The 22,840-nt window shown below is 39.1% G+C and overlaps 2 protein-coding genes across 2 annotated transcripts; both read left to right on the forward strand.

Annotated features, from left to right (window-relative positions):
- Positions 1–2,272: 2,272 nt before the first annotated feature.
- LOC127219716 (putative olfactory receptor 3A4) lies at positions 2,273–3,208 on the forward strand. Its single transcript, XM_051181486.1, has one exon. The coding sequence runs from the start codon at positions 2,273–2,275 to the stop codon at positions 3,206–3,208; it is 936 nt and encodes a 311-aa protein (XP_051037443.1).
- A 5,766-nt stretch (positions 3,209–8,974) lies between these two features.
- On the forward strand, positions 8,975–9,902 carry LOC127219717 (olfactory receptor 139-like). The gene is given in 2 exon segments (XM_051181487.1): positions 8,975–9,213; positions 9,215–9,902. Coding segments are annotated over 2 exon segments (927 nt in total).
- The last annotated feature ends 12,938 nt before the right edge of the window (positions 9,903–22,840 follow it).

Here is a 22,840-nt window from a genome sequence, read left to right on the forward strand (position 1 = left end):
GCATGGTTCTATAGCTCAGTGGGAGAGCAATGGGACAGTGTCTAAGCTCTAATGGAGGCTCTCTGTTCTGATGGTCACTTCTGCATCCAGGAAGCCTGAATGATCTGCAATAGATTCTGCATTCCTATCCCACCTCCCTTCCTATTGCAGTGTATGAATATGTCAGGGAAAGGAGAGAAGCCCTGTCTACTGAAAAGATTGCCATTGTATGTTCCATCCAATGATGCTTAAGTTTAGCACCCTTTTATATAGGATAGATAGGCAGGGTGCAGGTAATCACACTCTTTCATATAGAGAAGCTACAAAATGTTCCTAAGGTTGAATAGTGATTTCTAGTGATTGGAAAGGGTGTGTGTGTGTGTGTAAGTCAGAATTTGATCAGTGCATGCTAGGAATATCTCACCAAGCCCCATTAATATGTTCAATCAATGCATGCTGTAAATACTTTCTGAGAGCTATCTCAACTGTAAAAAAAGTGATTTTATAAACACATTTGTTAAATAAATCTGTCAACGTGGTCATGCCCATGAAATGTGGGCAGAGTCTGAAGCATTTTCAAAGCACTGGAGATTCTCATGTCTTGGAAAGGTAGTTGTTCATCCTGTCCTGCCTCCCCCTGGAATGTTCTAATTCAGGCACCTCCACAGGGAGAAAATGAAGAAGAGCAAGCCCATTGGGAAGATTATGTCAGCCAAATTGTCTCTTTGTTTCTCTGTCTTGATAAACTTCTAGCTGTGGAGACTACTTGGCTTCCTCTCTGCCCAAGAAGTGCCTGTCCCCTTCACTGGGTGAATGTCACTGCTTGTTCACAACTGGACTTCCATACAAGTGACTTCACTCTTGGGTTTTGGGATAGTATCTCTCTCCTCCAAGGTGGCCACTGGGAGGTACTTCACTGAGAGGAAATAAAGGATGCAGGAGACAGTAGCTGCTGGGATAACCAGATTATTCCCATAAGAGTTTTTTTTTTTTGTTTTTTTTTGTTTTTGTTTTGTAGTTGATGGAGAAGAATGATGAACATCTGAGCTTTAGAGATACTGAGTTGTATATAGTGGTCTGACCAAGCTCATGTAAAAAAGGCTAGTGCCTCTGATAGTGGTTGGCCTACTGGGACCTGAGGATCTTATTCACTGGGAAACAATTTTTCTCTGATTGGACTATTCATCTTTGAGGAACTCCAGCTCCAGCCTTTTTCTATGTGAGTCTGGACCCACCAAAGTGATGATTGTCTTCATTTCAGTGAGGCTCAGGTGGCACCATGTAAGTTACTGTATGTGTGGAAGCTATCTATGACTTTATAGCAGGCTGTGACTGTGTGATAGCATGCAGGTTACATGGTGTGGAACTGGATTCAGAAGACAGAAAACAGATTTTTTTCTTGGTGATAGAATGGGGGGTTTGTTGGGGGGTATCTTGTTATTACTAACATCTGTTACAACTGGTCATCTGCCTGCAAGTTCCACATCCGTGGACTCAGCCATGTATCAAGAGTATATAGAAAAAATACGTCTGTTCTGATAAATTCAGGTGTCGTTGGCTCCCTCCCACCCCATGCCAGTATCTTGAACAATATAAGATAACAAAAACTCAGATGGCATGGACACAGGGTAAGGTATTGCATGTCATATATAAACGACTTACAACCCATGGGAGGATGTAAATAGGCTATATGCAAATGCTATTCCATTTGTATAAGAGATATGAGTACTCTCAGGTATTTTTATCAGAGAAGCTATGGAACAAATCTCCCTAGGATACTGGGGGCCACTGTAGGATGATATGTACAGTTACAGTTTAAGGAAAAGGACCATGCTCCCTTTTTACTGGAAGCTTCCCCATTATGCTCCAGGATCTTGTGTAGCCAAACTGTTCAGGCCACCACCTGAAGACTGGTTTCCTTTATTGAATTTTGGCCTCAGGTAAAAAATCTTTCCCTCTAACTTGCAAACATCACATTCCCTCCCCTTATTATTTCAGTGTGTGTGTGTGTGTGTGTGTGTGTGTGCACATGTGTGTGGCGCACTTGCACACGTGCGTGCGTGTGATGTCTGAGTCTGCCTGAACCCCCCCCTGGTTTTTATTAGTAAGTTTTGGATGTATCTCACCTTCATCTATTACATATCTGTTTTTAATTTTCTTCCTCTTGTGTATGCTATGCCCTTGAATCCTGGCTGTGCCTGGATGTTGCAATGCCCGATGTTTGTCACCAAGATGTCGCTGTGCTTTTACTACCTTTGAACTTCATGCAGCTGCTAACTGGTGGAAGAGAGTCATGGATCTTGTAGCCTCAGGAAATGGTTCCCGTGTGATCACATTTGTCTTGCTGGGTCTCACAGAAACTCCAGCTGTGAGGCCTATCCTCTTTGTCGTCTTCCTTCTAGCTTATGTAGCCACTATTGGTGGCAATTTCAGCATCCTGGCTGCTATCCTTATGGAACCCAAACTCCACACGCCCATGTACTTCTTCTTGGGAAACTTGTCTATGCTGGATGTTGGATGCATCAGTGTCACTGTCCCTGTCATGTTGAAGCATTTCCTGTCCAATGACAGACACGTTCTCTATGGGGCCTGCCTCGCACAACTCTTCTTCTTCCATCTCCTGGCTGGGGCAGACTGCTTCCTGCTGACTGTCATGGCCTATGACCGCTATCTGGCCATCTGCCACCCCCTCACCTATAGCACCCATATGAGCTGGAAGACCCAGAAGGCCTCAGTGTGCCTGTCATGTTTATTTTCCTTTAGCAATGCATTGACCCAGACTGTTGCCTTGTCTACTCTGAAATTCTGTGGCCCCAACACAATCAATCACTTCTACTGTGACCTCCCTCAGCTTTTCCAGCTCTCCTGCTCTAGCACACGGCTCAATGAGCAGCTGCTCTTCGTAGCAGCAGCCTTCATGGGCGTGGCCCCCTTGGTCCTCATCACAGTGTCATATGGCCACGTGGCAGCTGCAGTTCTTCGTATCCGGTCTGCTGAAGGCAGGAAGAAAGCTTTCTCCACATGCAGCTCCCATCTCACTGTGGTGGGCATATTCTATGGGACAGGTGTCTTCAGCTATATGAGGCTGGGGTCAGTGGAGTCCTCAGACAAAGACAAGGGCATTGGCATCCTCAATACTGTCATCAGTCCCATGCTGAACCCACTTATTTACAGCCTTCGTAACCCAGATGTGCAGGGTGCCCTACGGAAGGTGCTCACAGGGAGGTAGCCCCCAACAGATGCTTCTTTCTTCTGGCCTCAACCAATGTCACAGCTCCACTCACCACTTCTAAGTGATATTGTGGTTAATGTAAGTAGGGTGAGGGTATGGCAAAATGGGTTATAGTCTTGCTTTGAAAGTAATAGCTATCACTTTATGTCATCACTGCCATGAACAAGGAACTAAATGACTGGTACCAATATGCAGTTACTTCTCCTAATCATGTAAGGCAGGTGCAGTTTGCAAATTGTAGATCAGGAAACTGAACTTCAGAGAGGCTGAATAACTTTCTCAAAGTCACAAAGCTATTGAATGTCAGAGCAAGGATTTGATCCTACAGGCAAGCAATCTACATAAGCAATTGTTGCTTCTTAGGAGTAATACATTACTGCAAGGAGAAGGCTATCCTAAGTGAGAAGGTGGAGTGAGCAATAGAGTAAGAAAAGTCACTGTGATTGAAAAACCTATCTCAACAATTAAAACTATAAGTTAAGAAATGTTTATTTCTTTACCAAATTTTATTTGTTCCAAAAAGCTGGTGCAGACTGAAGGAATTTCAACATAGCAATTTATGAAATAAACATAAAAAAACAGATTTTAAAACATAATTCATAGGGAATGGCAACATTTGGAAAAACCAAAGAGATGAGGCTGAATGTTTTCCTATTGGACCACCTACAGCAAAGGATAAATGATTGTAGAAGTATACTCTTTGAAGCATCATGAAAAGTAGGCTATTATAGCCAATATAGATCCATTAATGGGATTTTAATTAGAAAAGTGGTTTGTCACATCTGTGAAAATCTTGCTGATTGAATGTAAATTTTTGGTGCCTCTGACTTGAACATGAAAGTAACTGTTCCCTCCATGTCATCTTGAGGAGGAAGGTGTCTCAATTCATAGCTTTAGATGGTTGTTTCTATAACACAATAAAGTGCATGCCTACTAAAATGTTAGAGGGGCTAGAGAGATGGGTCAGTGGATAAAGCACTTTCTATACAAGCATGAGAACTGGGTTCAGACCCCCAGCACTCACACAAACAACAAACAGATGTGGTGGCTGCCTATAATTCAAGCTCTCAGAAGGCAGAGACAGGGGATCCTCAGATCAAGCTGGAGTGGAATCTTGATTTAGTGAGGGACCCTACCTCAGAAAATGAGATGGAAAGTAATTGAGGTAGACATCCACTGTCAACTTTGAACCTCCATACACATGTAAACAAGCATACATGTGGGCATGCATACACATTTATGTAAATATATGAGAAATAAATAAGTACAGAAAGAATAAAATAGAAGTCACCCTTAGGTTTACCATTTGTAGATAGCTCTATGGACAGTTAATATATAATTATTAAAATATTTCTGTGCATGATATATACTTGTAAAGATTAGATTTGTTTTATACCTAAAACTCTATAAATTCACCACATATAGGTGGACTTGATAATACAGGTGAATATCTCTCCATGATGTTAAATGTAGATCATAGCAATCTCTTCCTGTACTTGCATAGTATTCCTTTCATTAGATGGGATGAAATATATTTAAACATCCATTATTAGTGAGTCTGTTGGTTCAAATAATCTGGGCCACATGGCAAGATGGAATTTGCTTCCTTTGTGTTCATCTGTGCACACTCTTCCAGTGGCTGGAGACAGAAACCCACGATGAGGTCCCTTAGTCAAAGGATATGAACTCTAAGAAGACAGAAACCTGTGAGGAGGGACTCTGCATCAAAGGACATGAACTCTATGGCACTTAAAGACATTTGGCTAGATTGACACTCAGAAATTATTGAACAAAGTGATGTTCCCAATTATTATTTCTATTTAAATGATAAACATTATAACTTATTGCTCCCTCATTTGAAATTAAGCACTAGCAAATTAAATCTGCTGTTTAAAGAATAGTATGAGAAAATATTTTATATGAAAAATATAAAGTTGCTCATCTTTATTCTTGTAAATCTTGGAGTGCTCATAACCTCTTGATGAAGAAGATGGCTATTGAGTCACATGTGTTAAAGGCAAGTGGCCATCTGCCATCTTATTAGTAAGGAAGTAATTTCAGGTACTATGTGATTTTTCCTGGTGGGGAACAGATAAATACAGAGGGAAGGACCAGGGAATGGAAGTCGGAAAATGAACACAGCAGATGAGGACATATTTCCAGAGAAGACTTGGAAAAGGGTCAAACACAGTGCAAGGATGGGGCCAAAGGAGAAGCACGTTAAGAGAGACTTGGATTTTTAGCAGTTCATTTGAACATAAGAGGACTGCGTGTTACAGTGCTGCTGGGAAAACACCAGCAATAGGGGATTGTGTTTAGATGCTGAAGAACGAAGTGATTCTCCATAGAGTGAGACTCAAGGCCATGAAAAATGCAACAGGAGCAAGGGAGATGCTTGATTTTCTACAAAGTGATATGTGTGTTGATTAAGAAAAATCAGTGTTTACTGAGGGGAACAGGGTGAGTGTAACATGTGAGCATTGTCTCCCGTCACTGTTACCGCTCCCATCATTTTCCTTGTCAACAAACAATCTTGTTGAAAAGCTGATTCACTGGATCGCTTAAAATTTCTACTTATTGTTCCTGCCCTCCAGAAACTTATAAAGAAAATTATAATAAAACAGTTTAATTGAAACAGCAGTCTTGATGTGTTCATTATAAAATTTAGGCATTGACCTCTAATCGAGTCAAGGGGAAATTTAAGCACTATAATCCAGGGCTATCCAACAGTAGTAAATGCAAGGTTTAAATCTGTCTGTCTGTCTGTCTGTCTGTCTGTCTATCTATACATCCTTTATCTATGTGTAGGTATCAATCATATACCTAATCATTTTCATATCTATCATTTATTTATCTATTGATTTTAATTATTCATTCACCTAATGCTTACTAGTATCCTGAATGTTCAGCACTATTCTATGCATAGTTCCCAATTCACAAGCAACAATTTTTATCTTATTTGGATTTCAGATCAGCCTACAGGGTAAGGATCATAATTATGATTTATTTTATAGATAAAACACTTGAAGGGCAATAGAATACAGTTTCTTGTCAGTGTTAGAACAAATCCTAGAATTTAGCATGGATGAAATCTGGAAAATGTTTGCAAGGTCTAGTAGAGTATTTTAAATAATTTTGAATGACTTTCCATCACTTCATTATGAATTTGTGATAGCTTTCCTCCTTTTTGATATGATTATGAGGCTGTGATGATGTCATGAATAGAATGCTTGTTAGGTGGTGAAGAGAAACCCTTGTGGATTGAGGTTGGTTTTTTTTTCTTTTTCTTTTTAGTTTTTTTTTGTTTTCTTATGGCTTCTTTGAAATCCTTGGGGAGTTATATTATTAGGGTCTCTGGGTGCTGATTAGCTCCCAAATGGAGAGAATGCCAAGGCACACTGTCAGCTCATTTTTTATAAGCTCTGGATATTGATCACTACTCAATAACTTAGTAGTTACTCAACTCTTTGCAAGAACCACATTAGGTTCTGTCAGGAGGTAAATACCTCATGGTCCTCCTCATCACTCCAGCCATCCTATTTTCTGTCCTTGCCAAGTAAGGATATGAGAGAGCATGTTCATGGGCCTCAGGTGGCCTTTTTACTGTCTATATGTGAGGAAAGTATCAAATGATGATAAATTCAGGAAGAGGCAGTGATATATAATGATGATCTTTTCTACCCTGAGTGACTTGGAGGGAAGAGAAAAATCTACACATATACATACATATCTGTATTAATGGCAGGGGCCTTAGGTGTCAGCTGGAGTTGGGAGAAAAAGAGTAGTCTGTATTCAGAACAAATTCTGACATGTGTGATCTTGAGAAAGTACTTTTTGTGAGCTTCATCTTTCTCATAGATTGCCAGTGATTTTCATAGAAAACAAGGTGGAGGTGATTGGAATGGTGGAGCTCCAGGAGACCACACTCCCTATTAACCCATTAGCATAATCTATGCTCTTTATGTGGAGTTATGGGTTTTGCATGGGTCATTCTGTGCTGCTGCTTGAGCACTGGAATGATCAGTTTAATTGTCTATGATGCCACAGGAGTGAAAACTCAGCCATGTAAGAAGAATTTCCTTGAAGTCATGGAACAATAGCCAAAGGTTGATTCCCAAGGGTTAGATTTTTTGATGTGTTGAAGGAGACAGTGTTTTTTAAAAACTTATTTATTCTTTTAAATTTAATTTTACATTCTAATCACAGTTCTCCTTCCCACCCCTCCTCCTGACCCCCTCACCCACCTACCCCACCCCCAGCTCATTCCTCCTCATGGATAAGGGCTCCTATGAGGAGTCTACAAAGTCTGGCACAACAGGTTGGGGCAGGGCCAAGCCCCTCTCCTGTGTATTAAGGCTGAGCATTGCATTCCAACATAGGGATGACCCCGGCTAAGACTCCTAGCAACAGTGGAGAGGATGTCTGAACTGGCCCATTTCTGTAATGAGATTTGGGACATTGTTTTTGATTAAAAAAAAATGAAAGTATAGTTACAGGGAGAGAGTGGCCCAGCAGGCAATGGTCTAGGAGCAGGAATATGCAAAGGAACCTCTCCAGAACTATCCACTATAGCCACAACTGAAGGACTTTTGATTTGTGGTTTCCCTCAACTGTCCATCCATTTTAGGATTGCCACCATATATGGTAGGATAGAAACCAGTAAAATATCTGCTAGGACTTAAACTTTCCCTCTGCCTTTCAAAAACTCTTGATCTTCCCTCACACAGGTGCATAATAATGTTTTCCCATAACACTTAGTGTCAACTCCATCTTTTTAATTGCTCAGCCAAAGGCTTTGGGACCATCCTTTAACCTTCTCTATCTCACAAGTCATACCCATTCTGTTAGTTCCATCATCAGCACACAGGTCCTAACACCTAACATTCTTAATGAAGGGTAAGTGGAAGGGACCTTGCCTGAATCCTTTGAATAGTTGTATGGATGCTAAAACTGAAAGTTTTAGAATACCATTTCTCTTTCTATTATATACCACATGAGACACAAAGCCTCTGTAGAACACATGCACAAATAATACAATGTAAACTTGTGGGCTTGGTAGATGGTCCTGAGTTTGTGCTAGCTCTCAGGAGGATTATGACACAAGGGTGCTTATTTAATCTTTCTAGGCAGCAATGTCCTGATTACACAGAGGCACAGCAGTTCATAGAATTTAATGAAGTTAAATAAAAATAACTATAGACAGTACACTAAAATATCAATATTTTCTTTCATTTGGATCACAGCTTTAGCCTTTAATCTCTGTGTATTTCTATACTTTGTCTCACCTCTTGCTTTTCTCCTCCTTCAAATTTTTTATGTCTATTTTGAGTTAATAGGACTTTCTTATTACTTTTTTTATCTTATATTGTTATTACCCTGACAGTGTACTTTCTAGTACTTTATATATTCATGTATTCACTGAGTCAGTGAGAGATGCTAGTCAGTTGCCATATACCGATACAAGTATAATAGATACAGTATTAAAATACTTGCATATCATGTTAGTAAGTAGCCACTCAACAAGCCCTTTCCCCAGCATTCTCTTTCTCTCTCCCTGGTCCAGGAGATAAAAGGTTGATTATTTAGTCAGTAGGAGCCTTCAGAAGATGGGTAAACTCTAGGCAGATATCCTTTTTAATACATAGGTGCTCTGCACTTACCAGATTAGCACCCTATAGATTGCATGCTCATTTGTGCTGCTTATTCACTATTTGTAATATCTAACCTTTCCTCCCTCTGCCCTCCAGCTCTCAGCAGTGACCTATGGAATCAGGTGTCTGGGGAAACAGGACAACTGTTATTGAATTTGTCCTTCTTGGACTAACAGGAAATGTAAGACTGCAAATCATTCTTTTTGTTGTCTTTTTCTTTGCCTATATTGTCATTGTTGGGGGCAATTTTAGTATTTTGGCTGCTATCTATGTGGAACCCAAACTCCACACTCCTATGTACTACTTCCCGAGAAACCTATCTCCGTTGGACATCAGGTGCATCAGTGTCACTGGTGTGTCTCCTGGCTCACCAATGTAGAGTTCCCTACACTGCCTGCATTTCACAGCTCTTCTTTTTCCACCTCTTGGCAGGTGTGGACTGTCATCTCTTGACAGCCATGGCCTATGACCACTACCTGGCCATCTGCCAACCCCTCACCTACAGCATCCGTATGAGCCGTGAAGTACAGAGTACACTGGTGGGCATTTGCTGTACCATCTCCTTCATTAATGCTCTGACTCACACAGTGGCTGTGTCTGTGCTGGACTTCTGTGGCCCTAATGTGGCCAACCACTTCTACTGTGACCTACCACCCCCTTTCCAGCTCTCCTGCTCCAGCATCTACCTCAGTGGGCAGCTGCTTTTCATTGGAGTCACTTTCATGGGAGTAGTCCCCATGATCCTTATTTCAATGTCCTATGCCCACGTTGCAGCTGAAGTACTAAGGATTCGCTCTGCAGAGGGGAGGAAGAAGGCATTTTCCACATGTGGCTCCCACCTCACTGTGGTCTATATCTTTTATGGAACTGGCTACTTCAGTTACATGCGTCTGGGTTCTTTCTCAGCCTCAGACAAAGGCATTGGGATCCTCAATACTATCCTCAGCCCCATGCTGAACCCAATGATCTATAGCCTCTGGAATCCAGATGTACAGGGTGCCCTGAAGAGGGTGCTGGCAGGAAAGAGGCATCTAGTGTGAGAAGATGGGACAAGGCTATCAAAATGTCTTGCTATTCTTACATGTGTTCTTGGCATTCTCATAATGGAAGCTCAATGTACACAGTTGGAGTAAATCTTTCAAGTTTCATTTAAGGATGGGAAGAAATTAGATAGTACAGGTCAAGGTAGAATGTAGTTGGACTAGGACAAAGTTAGATAAAATATCTTGTAAGTCATTAATAAAAACTACATTAAATATAGATGGAAGAAAATTATAATATGAATCATGAAATGAGATGAATTATTTTGTATATTTTAACTTAACTATTCAAATGTTTTATCTAAAATGTTAATAAATAACAATTGTTTGGTCTCCTTAATAGATAATCTATATTTGTGCTAATGTATTTTTTTTAAAGAATTATGTTTTAAAAAATAGATTAAAGGTGAAGTCAAATTGGTGTTTGATATCCTAGAAGCAGTCAAAGAGTCCTTCCATTGCTGAGAGACATTATTAGAGGTTTTCTCTCCCAACCTCACTCACTTCCTAACTCATGAGTGAGACCAACACACTTACTTGCCAGTGCATGAGCACATTCTCACAACATGTCTACTAAAGTATGACACATTTTCATTTTATGAAAAGCACTATCAAGAAGTATTAGTACAGGGCTGGAGAGATGGCTCAGCTGCTAAAGGCTAGCCTCACAACCCAAAATATAAGAAGTAGTAGTACTTATTTTTAATAATAAAATACATCTCTAATCTGTCTACACAGATAATTTGTTAATATGGGATGATTATTAAGGGAAACTTGAAGGATTAGATTGCCTTCTCCTGGTGGTTGGGCACTGGAACTTGGGACTTGCAGATGCTGTCAGTAGACTTGAGTTGTAGTGTGTTTCTCACACTTACTCTGTCAGCCATTTTCTGGCCAAGAAGCCAAGTGTGACTAAGCCTACTGGTGTGTTTATCAGCTGTCCAAGGAAGGGGAGGCATCTGAGGTTATTTCCCAGTTAAATGGCTTTCAGTAAAACTGTATCTACTATCATCCTTGAGAGTCAAATATCTAATGGTTCTGTGGAGTACTAGAGTACTGGCTGGATTCCTTTACACTCACACTTAAAAATATTTTATTAAGTCTTTAAGAATTTCACACATTATATTTTTATCACATTCATCCCCTCTCCCAACTCCTTCCATGTTCACTCTCTCTTTCCTCACCACCCTATTCACCCAACTTTGAGTTTTCTTCTTTTATTTTCTTCTCAGCAAGTCCAGTTTATGTTGCCCATTTAGTCTTGGGAATGGCCCTGGAGTGTAGTTGACCTACCAAGGGTCTAGTGATGAAAGAAAGTGGACTCTGCCTCTCCCAGCAACTACCACATACCAATGGTTACTCATTAGTGATGAGAATTTGTGCCTTCCCCCTCTCACTTCCACATCCAAGTTGGGAACTTTGTATACCTTGAGCTTATGTGGGTCTTGTTCATGCTGTCACATGATATAAGGCCTCTTCCATAAGACAGAACACATTCCTACCATTGTTAATTGGGTCAAATACCTGGTTAGATAGGTCATAGGCCCTAGGGGAGAACCCAATACTATTATTATTCTAAATATACATAGCATTAGGAGCTAGAGAGATGGCCCAGTAGTTAAGAGCACCTAGAATTCTGCAGAGGACCCAGACTTTATTCCTAGCACCCACACAGTGGGCAACAACTTGACAATTCCAGTACCAGAATATCTGAAACCCTCCATGGGTCTTCCAACTTGGCCTTAAGATGTCTTACCGGGGCTTTTGCAATAGCTTCTAAACCCTGTGCTCCCTAATACTGACTCACAGCTGTTACTCATTATGCCCTGTTGTATTTTAGCCTCCAAAAGCTAACAATTAATTTCTGTCATTTAAAATCTAGACCTTCGTAAGGTGTGAAAGGTCTTCTTTCAGTGTTTCTCCTCTCAGTCTTGATCTCTCAACCACAACCTCCCAGAAGTGACTCTTGTGACCTCTTTGCTTAGAGCAGGCTCACACAGCAAGATGCCATGGTAATAATTTCTGCATTTATTATAGCACATTTTTGCTTTCTCCAGCCTGATGATATGGTACTGAAGGTCAAGATCTAAATCCTACATTATAGTCTGTCCTCCAAACACCCAGGAGAATGATGACAGATAGCTGAAGTTCATGCAGTTTGTAGATTGACTCACAATGGAAAGCATGACTTAGGAAAATAAATTTGTCCTTTACCTAGGACGCCAGTGAAACCAAAGCCACTTTATGTTTTCAAAGTACCTTACTGGGCCCAATATCAGGAGAAAATAAAGGTGTAAAGGAATTAAAATTTTTGTTATATTTATTTATATCTGTGTGCACATGTCCCAATGTGCCATGACTCATGTGGGGGGTCAGAGGGTAACTGGTAAAAGTTGTTTTTCTCCTTCTACCATGTGGTTCCCAGGGATAGAACTCAGGTCATCAGGTAGGAGGCAAGGACTTCTACCCACTGAGCCAACTTATTTTTAAATTTATTTTTCATTTTATATACCAATCCTAGCTCCCTCTCCTTCCCCTTCTCCCACCCCACTTTCCACCTTACTACCCTCCATGCACTCCTCAGAGGGGGTAAGGCCTTCCTTGGAGAGTCAACAAAGTCTGGCATACCAAGTTGAGGAAGCACCAAGCCCTTCCCCTCCTGCATCAAGGCTGAGCAAGACATCCCACCACAGAGAATGGGCTCCACAAAGTCAATTCATGCACCTGGGATAAGTCCTGCTGCCACTGCTGTCCCCTCAAACAAATCAAGCCACATAACTGTCACCCACAAACAGAGGGCCTAGTTGAGTCAGTTCATAGTTCATAAGCGCCCATTAGCTCAGGTCAGCTTTCTCTGGTTTTCACCATCATGCTCTTCACAGCCCCTCCCCTTGTTCATGTGATCCCTACTCCCTCTCTTCAACTGTATCCAGAAACTCAGCCCAGTGCTTGGCTGTGGGTCACTCTGAGCCAATTAAAAAATGTTTTTAAAATTTCATGTTTGTGTACGATATCTACATTACCTTCCCCCTTTCCTCCATCTAATCCCTTCTGGGCTGTATCCCTCTCTGCTCCCCCTCAAATTCATGACTTATTTTCTTTAATTATTATTATTACATACATGCTTATAAATGAATAAATATGTAACTACAACCTTCTGAGACCATTTAGTGTTGCTCGTATGTATGTTTTTAGGGCTAACCTCTTAGTATTGGAGTATCTATGTGGAATGGGCTTCCGAAGTCCATTCATATACTAGGGATAAATACGAATCCATTATCAGAGGCCCCATAGATTGCCTCGTCCTCCTAACTAACACCCATATTCAGGGGGTCTGGGGCAGTCTTATGCTGGTTTCCCAGGTATCAGTTTGGGGGTCCATGAGCTCCCTCTTGTTCAGGTCAGCAGTTTCTGCAGTCTGTTCTTGACCCCTTTGTTCATCACTCCTCCCTCTCTACAACTGGATCCCAGGAGTTCAGCTCAGTGTTTAGCTGTGGGTGTCTGCTTCTGCTTCCATCATTTACTAGATGAAGACTGTAAGATGGCATATAAGGTAGTCATCAATCTCATTTCTATTAATAGAAATAGATTAATATCTAAGACAGAGCTAGCCAATAAGAAACTAGTAACTGGCCAACAGCATTATAACATCCCCCCCCCCCCAAAGTAAGTGTTGAGAAGGCAATTTGATACCATGTCTCAAAATAATAATAGTAGGTTTCCCTCTAAGGCTGATGACCTATCAACCACGAGTTTTTGGCTAGGTTTACAGTACCAGATATGAGTTCAATTCTATCAAGTAGGCCTTGAATCAATAAGAAAGCATTTGATGACCTCCATAATAGTAGAGATCTTATTTATTAATTGGATAATAGGTGACATGACAATGGTCATAATAGTGAAATGGGATAATAATGATGAATGATTATTATAGCAAGGTGTGATAATAATGAGTCATTATAATAGGTGTATAATAATAAGTGAATGACCATAACAGTGTTGTGGGGATGTGCTAACAAATGAATGATGGCAATATTGAGGTAGGTTGACTAAGAATGAATAATCCTAAGTTATAATAAAATTGTTTCTCTTTAATTCTTATTCTAATATAAGATTTTAAATTTTTCTATTTTAGCAAGAGTTAAAATGTTAACAAGAGTTAATAAATATTCCAAGTAAATTATTTGAATAAGAATGCTTTTTGTTTAAAAATAAGAGTTTTGCATATTGTCTTAAGAAGATTATAGGGCATGTTGTTATGTTCAGAAAGTGACAGAAATATAACACACATACAAATAAAATTATCTTGGGGAATACTCCTAGTTCAGCAACACTGCCTCCTACCATGCATCTAGAAGATCACAGAAGAATTAAAAATGAACAGATATACTTTTAAGATGTAAAAAAAAGCTTTAGAAATATAAAAGGCAGTAAATAAGAATGAAGAAAGCTATCAATATGACATATGGAGACCTCAATTCTAATCCATTCCGTACTGTGGTGTCTTTAAGCCTTAGTCTGTCCCAAGAATATTAGGCTATTTATTTATTTGTCTATTTATTTTTCTATGTTTTTTTACCCACTGCACGGTAAGTGCTTAGACTCACATAGGATGCCAAAGGAAGGAAGAAATATATGACTATGGATAATTGAATACACAGAAAATGACACTAAGAACAGTGTGTAAACCAAGAAACTGTTCACACACCGTGGAGCTCTGATGGATAGAGGCTGGTTTTGGGGAATAACACACATTGGCAGATGCTCAGGTTGGAGTGGCCTACCGTGAGCCAGGAAGAGATCTGGAGACCTTGGATGTAGCAATACTTGCAACAAAGAAGCAAGCATCGGAAGATATTGGAATGTCAGTTGGAAGGTGTCTAGCTTTACTTTCAGACTTTATGTTTATAGGATTTGGAAAATAAAGCTAGTGGGGTCCTACCAAATTTAGACCTTTGTTTGATACTTACATATGGTCATCCATTTTAGAATATAAATATTTAGGAAGGAAAGGCAATTGTAAATGTAACATCTTCCATGTGGCAGGGAGTTAGCTGGGAGACTTGGGTACCTGATGCGTTAATTCAGCTGTGGATGAGAAGTTGGGATAAGTGGATGCTGGGTGAACACTGTTTCTTGCTACTCATATGACAACACTGAGCAGGTCAGTTCTGTAGGCTTTAGTTTTCTCAACTATGAAGTAGGATTCATGAGTCTTTCAAATGACCATTCAGAGGATTCAATGACTTGAGTGGCAGAATTATTGGGTTGATGTTTGGGGGTAGTTTAGATGTGAAGGTTCTATTGCAGTTTAGTTGAGAGAGTAACTATACATATATATTTTTTTAGAGTTTATGATTCTTTCTCTAATGAAGATCAGGGCAGGGCCTTACCCATGCAACTTCTCCCCAGATACCCACTTCAGCCCTCCCGGATGGTGCTATGGTCTTTGCACCATACTTCATTTCCTTGAATGAATTAGTAGAAAGTAGGTATGTAGAAACTTGCCACCCATCGAACATACACATGGGAGGGAGAATGGCTAATTTCCAGAGTCTCCAACTCTAGCATATTGTGATATGTTAAACAAAACTAATTGAAAAGCTTCACTAATTTCTTCAGCTCTGCAGGGACTCTGAAGACATTCAACTAGCAATTTGTTCCACAGAGACAGACAGAGCCAGGACTGGGGATTGAAGTCCTGAAAGTTTACAAGCAAAATCCTCTAATTAGCTCCTTAGTGAGGGTTCAGGATACTATGGCTCAAGGGCTGAGAGAAGACTGGGGAATTGTTATGTCTTCTGCATCTCTGCTAATAAGGCCAGGGGGAATGAATAACCAGATAAAATTTACTTTCGTTTTGGTCCTTGGGCTACAGGCAACCAGTTCCTCAGAGAGTAGAGGGGCCAATTAAGACAAAAGTGGTTACAGCAGTTATTAACAAGACTCAATAGCCATGTTGTGGGTGGAAGGGAGAGGTATTTGTTATATGAATGCAGACAAGTGTAAAAGTAAACCCTATTTTGTATTAAATCTTAATCAGATATATAAAAATAATTTAAGAAATGAAGATATCTGGGTTTAAGCCAATCTCCTTGCAAACATAAGCCACCATGCTTCTTTCATTTTTGTCTAGTTATTGACATTGCATCTTCCTCCTTAATTCATATACACACAAAACGCTATGTTTTCCTAATATCACAGTCTGTATTTCCCATATGAATGTGTGCATCATTTCACAGTGTGTAGTGGTATATTACCTGATAGCTGCATTGTCATTCCCTTATTCAGCCACACCTCAATCCTAGCTATGGTTTGGCAGGCCTTTGCAAAAACTCTGATCTGCAGGTGAAGAGAGAACGTGGTGTTTCTCTTTCTGAATTCAGATTACCTCACTTCATAGATATTTTCCAGTTCATATATTTGCTTCTGAAAATATTTTATATATGAATATGACAAGTTTTTAACTGGACAGATTGGAGCACTTTTGACTTGTCTATCATTTTGGCTTGGGAGGAATGTTTTCCTTTTCCTAGACAACCTTTGAGATTGTCAATTAGAGTCTTTACAACAGAGTGCCCACCACTTTTCCCTTGCTGCTTTAGTTTATGCTTCTTATGGGCAAGGCTAAGAGATTCGTCTTATATTACCATAAATACCAATACTGCATCACAGGCACTGATAATAATCTCCTCTCCTGTCTTTAATGATAACCATGCTTTAAAAATTATGGTGTGTGTGTGTGTAAGTCAGGGGACAACTTGCAGAGTTGGTTCTCTCCTTTCATCTTTACTGTGTTCTTAGGATGAAACTCAGGTCACACAGGGCTCACACAGAAAGCATCTCTCTAGCTTCTGAGCCATCTTGCCTATCCAATGGTGCTGTTTGTGAGGGATTCCTTATGAATCTAAGCATGTAAACATTTATGTTATGACTTCTGCCTTTGCTGGCATACTCAAAATTATCTTCCTCATTTCAAGTTTGTAAAAGCAATGAACACTTTCACTCCTTCTTTCATGACTTTAGTATACTCTATGACCCGGAACATACCTAGCGATTTGAAATGGCTCCTCCCAACCCCTACCTACATCCTTTCCCACCCAACTCCATGTTCTTTCTCTCTCCAAAACAAGGAAAAACAACAAAACAATGAAATATGAAAATAAAAACAAGCTAAAACAGAAAAAATAAAGCAGTAAAGCTAAAATACCAAAACAAAGCCAAAAGTGCACGCACACACACACACACACACACACACACACACACACACACACACACCTGTTGAGTATGTTTGTGTTGGCCAACTATTCCTGGGTATGGGGCCTTCCCTGTGGAGTGTGATTGCTACATTCAATTACACTCCATTGGGGGAATGTTGTTTTTTTTTTTTTTTTTCCTTTCCTAGCCTGTACATGTTCTACTGCATGCTGCCACAGTCTTCGTGAGTTTGTATGCACATCATCCCTGTTGTATATGGAACACATTTTCTTTGATTCCATCTACCATCTCTTGCTCTTACAATCTTTCTGCTTCCTCTTTCAATCCCTTAGCCTTGAGGGAAGAGGTTTGATGAAGACATACCATCTTACAGTCTTTTCAAAGAGAGATTTGAATTCTGCCTAGGCTGTTTTTGAGCTGTCAACCCTCTTGCTCCCTCCTACTAAGTGCTAGAATTACAGGTATGTACCCCATCTGGCTTTAGAGGTCCCCCTTTTTCATATATGTTCTCCCTATGTACCATTGGGAGACTGAAACTTGCTACATAGACATGGCTGTCCTTGAACAGAAAGATATCTGTTTCCCCTGTCTCCAGTGCTGGAACTAAAGGTGTGCACCACCATACCATGAAAATCTCCACTTTTTAATAAACTTTATTTACCAATATTAATATTACTTTGCTGTTGTGAAATAGAAGTTTTAGTTTGAAATATGAATAATTTAGACTTTTGCATATACCTATTTATTTTATTAATTTTTTGTATTATTCTTTTCACCTAACTAATAGTAGAGACCTAAAACACAGAAACATATTTTTTAATTTACATATTGAAAACTGATGAAATAAGAAAGGTACCAAGATTAACATAAAAATGAAACTCAGTAGGAACAGTTAAATCAAAATGTGGAAAACAGAATGTCACAGTATTTTCAGTAGCATTTCTAAGAAGTATAACTGGAAATAAATTTGAGCAGCAAGTTCCAATAAAACATAATAATGAATTTTTAATTTAAAATTTCTCCTACAGTCAAATGCTAGGCCAATTAATCATGACTTTTCTGCTGAGAGTAAGCCTTCTCCTATTATTTTTATTTCATGGCGGTTTCCCTCCCACACTCCCATAGACATCTTTACATAAAGAATTGGAAGTTAGGATCTGCATATGGTAGAGAACACAGGACAGATGTTTCCCAAGTCCTGGCTACCTTGCTTAGTATACTGTCTTCAATGCCCATCTATTTTTCTGAAAATTCTAAATTCCACATCTATTTATGGCCAAATCAATAGGTTGAAATAAAAAAAATAAAATAATGATTAAAACCCAGGGTAGAAGTTAACTAGATGGGTGGGGAAGAACAACAATATGAAGAGTCAGTGTAATGAAATATTAATTCTTTTGACAAAAAAGATTTACTAAACTTTAGTCAAATTAACTAGAAGGACTGAAGTTAATAAAATTAGAGGTGAAAATGAGACCTTATAATAGATACAGAATTCAAAGGATAATTGGAGAATCCTTTGAAAATCTATATTCCAGTAGGCTAGAAAATGGATAAACTTCTAGACACATGCTGACCTACAAAAAATAAACAAAAGGCATACTTAAAAGCTTATGTAGCTGTAAAAAAGCAATGAAATTAAATAAATAATGTTTTACAACTTCCAAGATAGAGTCTGTTGACTTCTAGAAAACCTTGAACAAACTAACACTGATGACCACCAGTTATTTCAAAAGATAGAAAAGGAAGGAATGAGGCAAACTACATTTTATAAGATTAATGTCACCCTGATACAAAAGTGGATAAAGACTCCACCACAACAACACTATAGGCTAATCTCTTTGTTTAACATAGATGCAAAATTTTTCAATAAAATACTTGCAAGCCAAATTGAACAACTAATTGGAGTTCATTCCAGGGATGGTATAGTGATGCAATATACAAATCAATTAATGTATTTCTCATATTAATAGATTCAAGGGTAGAAATCACACTATTAAGTCAGATCAATAAAGGCAAAAATGCCTTTGAAAAGTCCGACATTCCCATAATTACAAAAGTGGTGAAGTAAACTAGGAACAGAAGGTAAATACCTTGACATAAGGCTATATGCAGCAGCCTTCTAAACAACATTAGTCTAAGTGTGGAAAACTCAAAGCCTTTCCACTAATGGGAACGAGACCAGAGCGTCACTTTTCCCACTCTCATTAAGTACAGTCTTCAGAGTCTTATCTTGGGCAATAAGGCAAGAAAAAAAAATGAAAGGGTTACAAGTGGGGAAATCAAAAGAAGAATTAACTCTGTTTTCAGATTACATGATCTTCTATGCAAGACACCCTAAAGACTCCATCAGAAAACAACAATAATCAAATAAAAGGAATTAATAACTTAAGAATGGGAGGCATAGAAGAAGTTGGAGAGATAGTATCTGGGAGGGCCTGAGGTAGAGAAGGATGGAAAGTGATGAAATACTATTTCTATTAAAACATTAAAAAAAAATAAGTCAAAGTAGGGTGTTGGTGGTTCACACTTTTAATCCCAGCACTTGGGAGGCGGAGGCAGGAGGATCTCTGTGAGTTCGATGCCAGCAGCCTGGTCTACAGAGCAAGTTCCAGGACAGGTACCAAAGCAATACAGAGAAACCCTGTCTTGAAAAACAAAACAAAACAAAACAAAAATTCAAATAAAAATAACAACCAAAAATAAGCATCTTAAGTATATTATGGTAATATGTTAAAAACACAAGTAAATACACCAAAGCATTGGAGTTTTATGATGCCACTCTCACACAGCCAAGCCTATATCTCTCATCCCAGTCACAATGAGTTAGAAAAATATCAGGTTTCCAGCAGAAAATCTGTCCTAAGAAGATCAGCAAATACTTAGGAAGTTTCACATGTGTAAAGCAAGGGTAGAACTCCAGTTTTCTTGAAGCTTAAGATGTGAAAGCTGAAACAACACAATGTTTCCAACCATGACGTTAGAGAGATGTGTCCTCATGCAGCCTGTGCTCCCTGGCTCTAGGAAAGTTTTGTGTCCACAATGAAGAAGATGCTGAGGCAGTGATGTTGGAGCAGTTCTATTGTGTTTATATTTTGCATGGACTTTAAGCCCCAGGAGTAGTGATATTCTTCAGACCTTCCATAGTGCTGCCAGTCATAGGAACAAACAGGTGGTAAAATTATGATAAATGTAGTCCAGATATTGACAGTGTGCCTGCAACGTGAAAGTCCTTTAGAGTAATTATGTTCTGTCCATTGACCCCACACGTTATGTTCAGTGAGAAAACCACTTCTGGCCACAGAATTATCTTTTGCTATTGACATTATTCCATTTTAGAAGATAAAGTCAACATGGCCATTCCCATTCTTACACATAGCAATTGTCTATTCAAAAGGCCTGTCACAAATGATAAAAAGTTTTTTTAAAGCCTGTTTGAGTACTTTGTGTGCTTATTAGAGTTGTTGCCTTTATAGATTTTAACCATTGACCTAGACTATTTGGTCCCCCAAACTCAGGCCAAACAATAAAAATAGACAATTAGCCAGCGTTTGCTGACAAATTTAAACCTGACTTTCCTACTTTGACCCTTACACAAAAAATGTGTTCATCAATTCCTTGCTTAATTTATCCTCTGTTGATCCCAACAACATCACCTGTTTTATTGTCAAATATTGCTACTATCAGCCCTCAGTTGATGAACTCGCTGTGTTTACATTTTTTCTTCATTTACACCCAGTTCCTTGTACAGGGAAGGCTCTGAATACATCTTGAACAATGGGAATAGGAGCTTCTGACAAAATTGCCACATTACAGGATCAATATAAAGGCAGCTTCAACCTAAACTTTCTCTACTGTCAAGTCTTTAGGGATGGATGGAAAGATGCTTTTATGTATATTCCAGGCCACAAGGAACTGCCTTTGCTGTCTCCTCCAGGCACTGGTCATGACCTAGGGGAAGAAAAGCGTTGTACTCCTGAGGAAGGCCCATTCCTTGACTTTCTCAGAAAGTCCTTCTTTATGCCTGTCTCTCAGTGTTTACTTATACTTTGTTCTAAGAGTTTCAGAGCTTTTAGCTTTCCATTAAGATCTTTGATTTATTTTAAATAATATTTTACATAGGATGAAAGATAGAAGTCAATTTTCTATATATAAATACCCAGTTTTTCCACCACCATTTATTGAAGATGCTATCTTTTCATTAATGTTTACTTTTGATATCTTTGTGAAAAATTTATGTGGCTGTAGTTATATAGGTTCTAATTCTGGATCCTCTATTCTATTCCATTGATCAATATTTCTGTTTTTGTGCCATAACAGTACTGTTCATGTTACTATAGCTCCTTAATACAATTTGAAACATGTTTTCAACTTGTTTGGACTTGATTTGGCTATCTGGGACCTTTTGTGGTTTCCATATGATTTAGCATATTTATTTCTATTTCTGTGAAGAATGTCTTTGGAATATTGATGGGCATTACAGTGAATCTAGTTTGCTTTTAGTAATGAATCCATTTCCACAATATTGTACCAATCAGTGATTGTGGGACATCTATCCATTTGTTCTCCTCTTTATTTAGTGCATCGAATTTTCATGGCAGAATGACTTCACTTTCTTGGTTGGACTTGTTGAAAGTGATGCTGTTTTCCTGATTTTTTTCTCACCATATTCAAGAGTGTATATAGGAGAGTTTTGTATCTGCTGCTTTGGTGAAAGTGTTTATTGGTTCTAAGGTTATTTCCCACTTCAGCAGTACTCACTTTTCCCTTAAAACTCCACTCCTGGGTTCTTGCCCTTTGTCTCTAAACCTCAGCAAGGGACCTGGGTTCCACAAATTCAGTTGTGCTCCTAGTGTGTTCAGGACTGTCTTCAGCTCATTCCTCTGCTCCATAAGGCCATCCATGTGGCCTTAGTTGGTGATCCATTTTCCTTAGAACCAGCTTCTGGGAGTCACCCAAACCACAAAGCTCACCACACCACCCTGGACAGAGACCACTATCAGAAGACACAATCAACAACCTAACTCCAGATGCCTGGGTCTCATCACAAAGTAAGAAAAAAAGATCTAAAAAACATGTTCTTTCCCAGAGAGCACCAATTTCATTGTAATGGTACTCAATAAGAACAGCTTATATGAAACCAAAAAAATTAAATACTGAAGAACAAGTATAACAATACTCAAAACTTGAAATAATTAAAAAATGATATGGACAAACACTAGAGGAAATTCAGAGGGGACAGAATAAAGTAATTATAGTTCAAGAGAACAATTTGATGAAAGAGATGATAAAGACTACACAATATGAAAATATAATTTGATAAAAAGATAAGAATATAGAAAGCCCAAAATGAGTTAGAGTGAAATGAAAAAAAGAAATCAATAAGGAAAACAAATAAATGCAGTGAAAAGCTTCACCAACAGAGCAGACCATATAGGGGACAGATCATCAGGGATTGAAGACAAAGCAGAAGAATTGGACCATTTAATGAAAGAGAAGATCCACAAATGAACAAAAATTCAGAGATGAACAGATCAGGGGAAGCCGAGCCCAAATGGAAATAAATACACACAATAGAATTCCTGCACCCAAGGCTCAGGGAACACGTGGAGTAAGGGTAGAAAGATTGGTAGAGTCAGAGGACCAGGACATCTTTTGTGAGACAGTGTCTTCTAGAAACTGCTTCCTAAACAAGAACTGAACAACCACAATATCAGTAG

This window comes from Phodopus roborovskii, unplaced genomic scaffold, assembly GCF_943737965.1.
Source record: "Phodopus roborovskii unplaced genomic scaffold, PHOROB, whole genome shotgun sequence".
NCBI classification, from domain to species: domain Eukaryota; kingdom Metazoa; phylum Chordata; class Mammalia; order Rodentia; family Cricetidae; genus Phodopus; species Phodopus roborovskii.

Excerpts from the sequence above, each read along its gene's own strand:
- LOC127219716 (XM_051181486.1), top strand. The coding sequence starts at position 2,273 with ATGGATCTTGTAGCCTCAGGAAATGGTTCCCGTGTGATCACATTTGTC.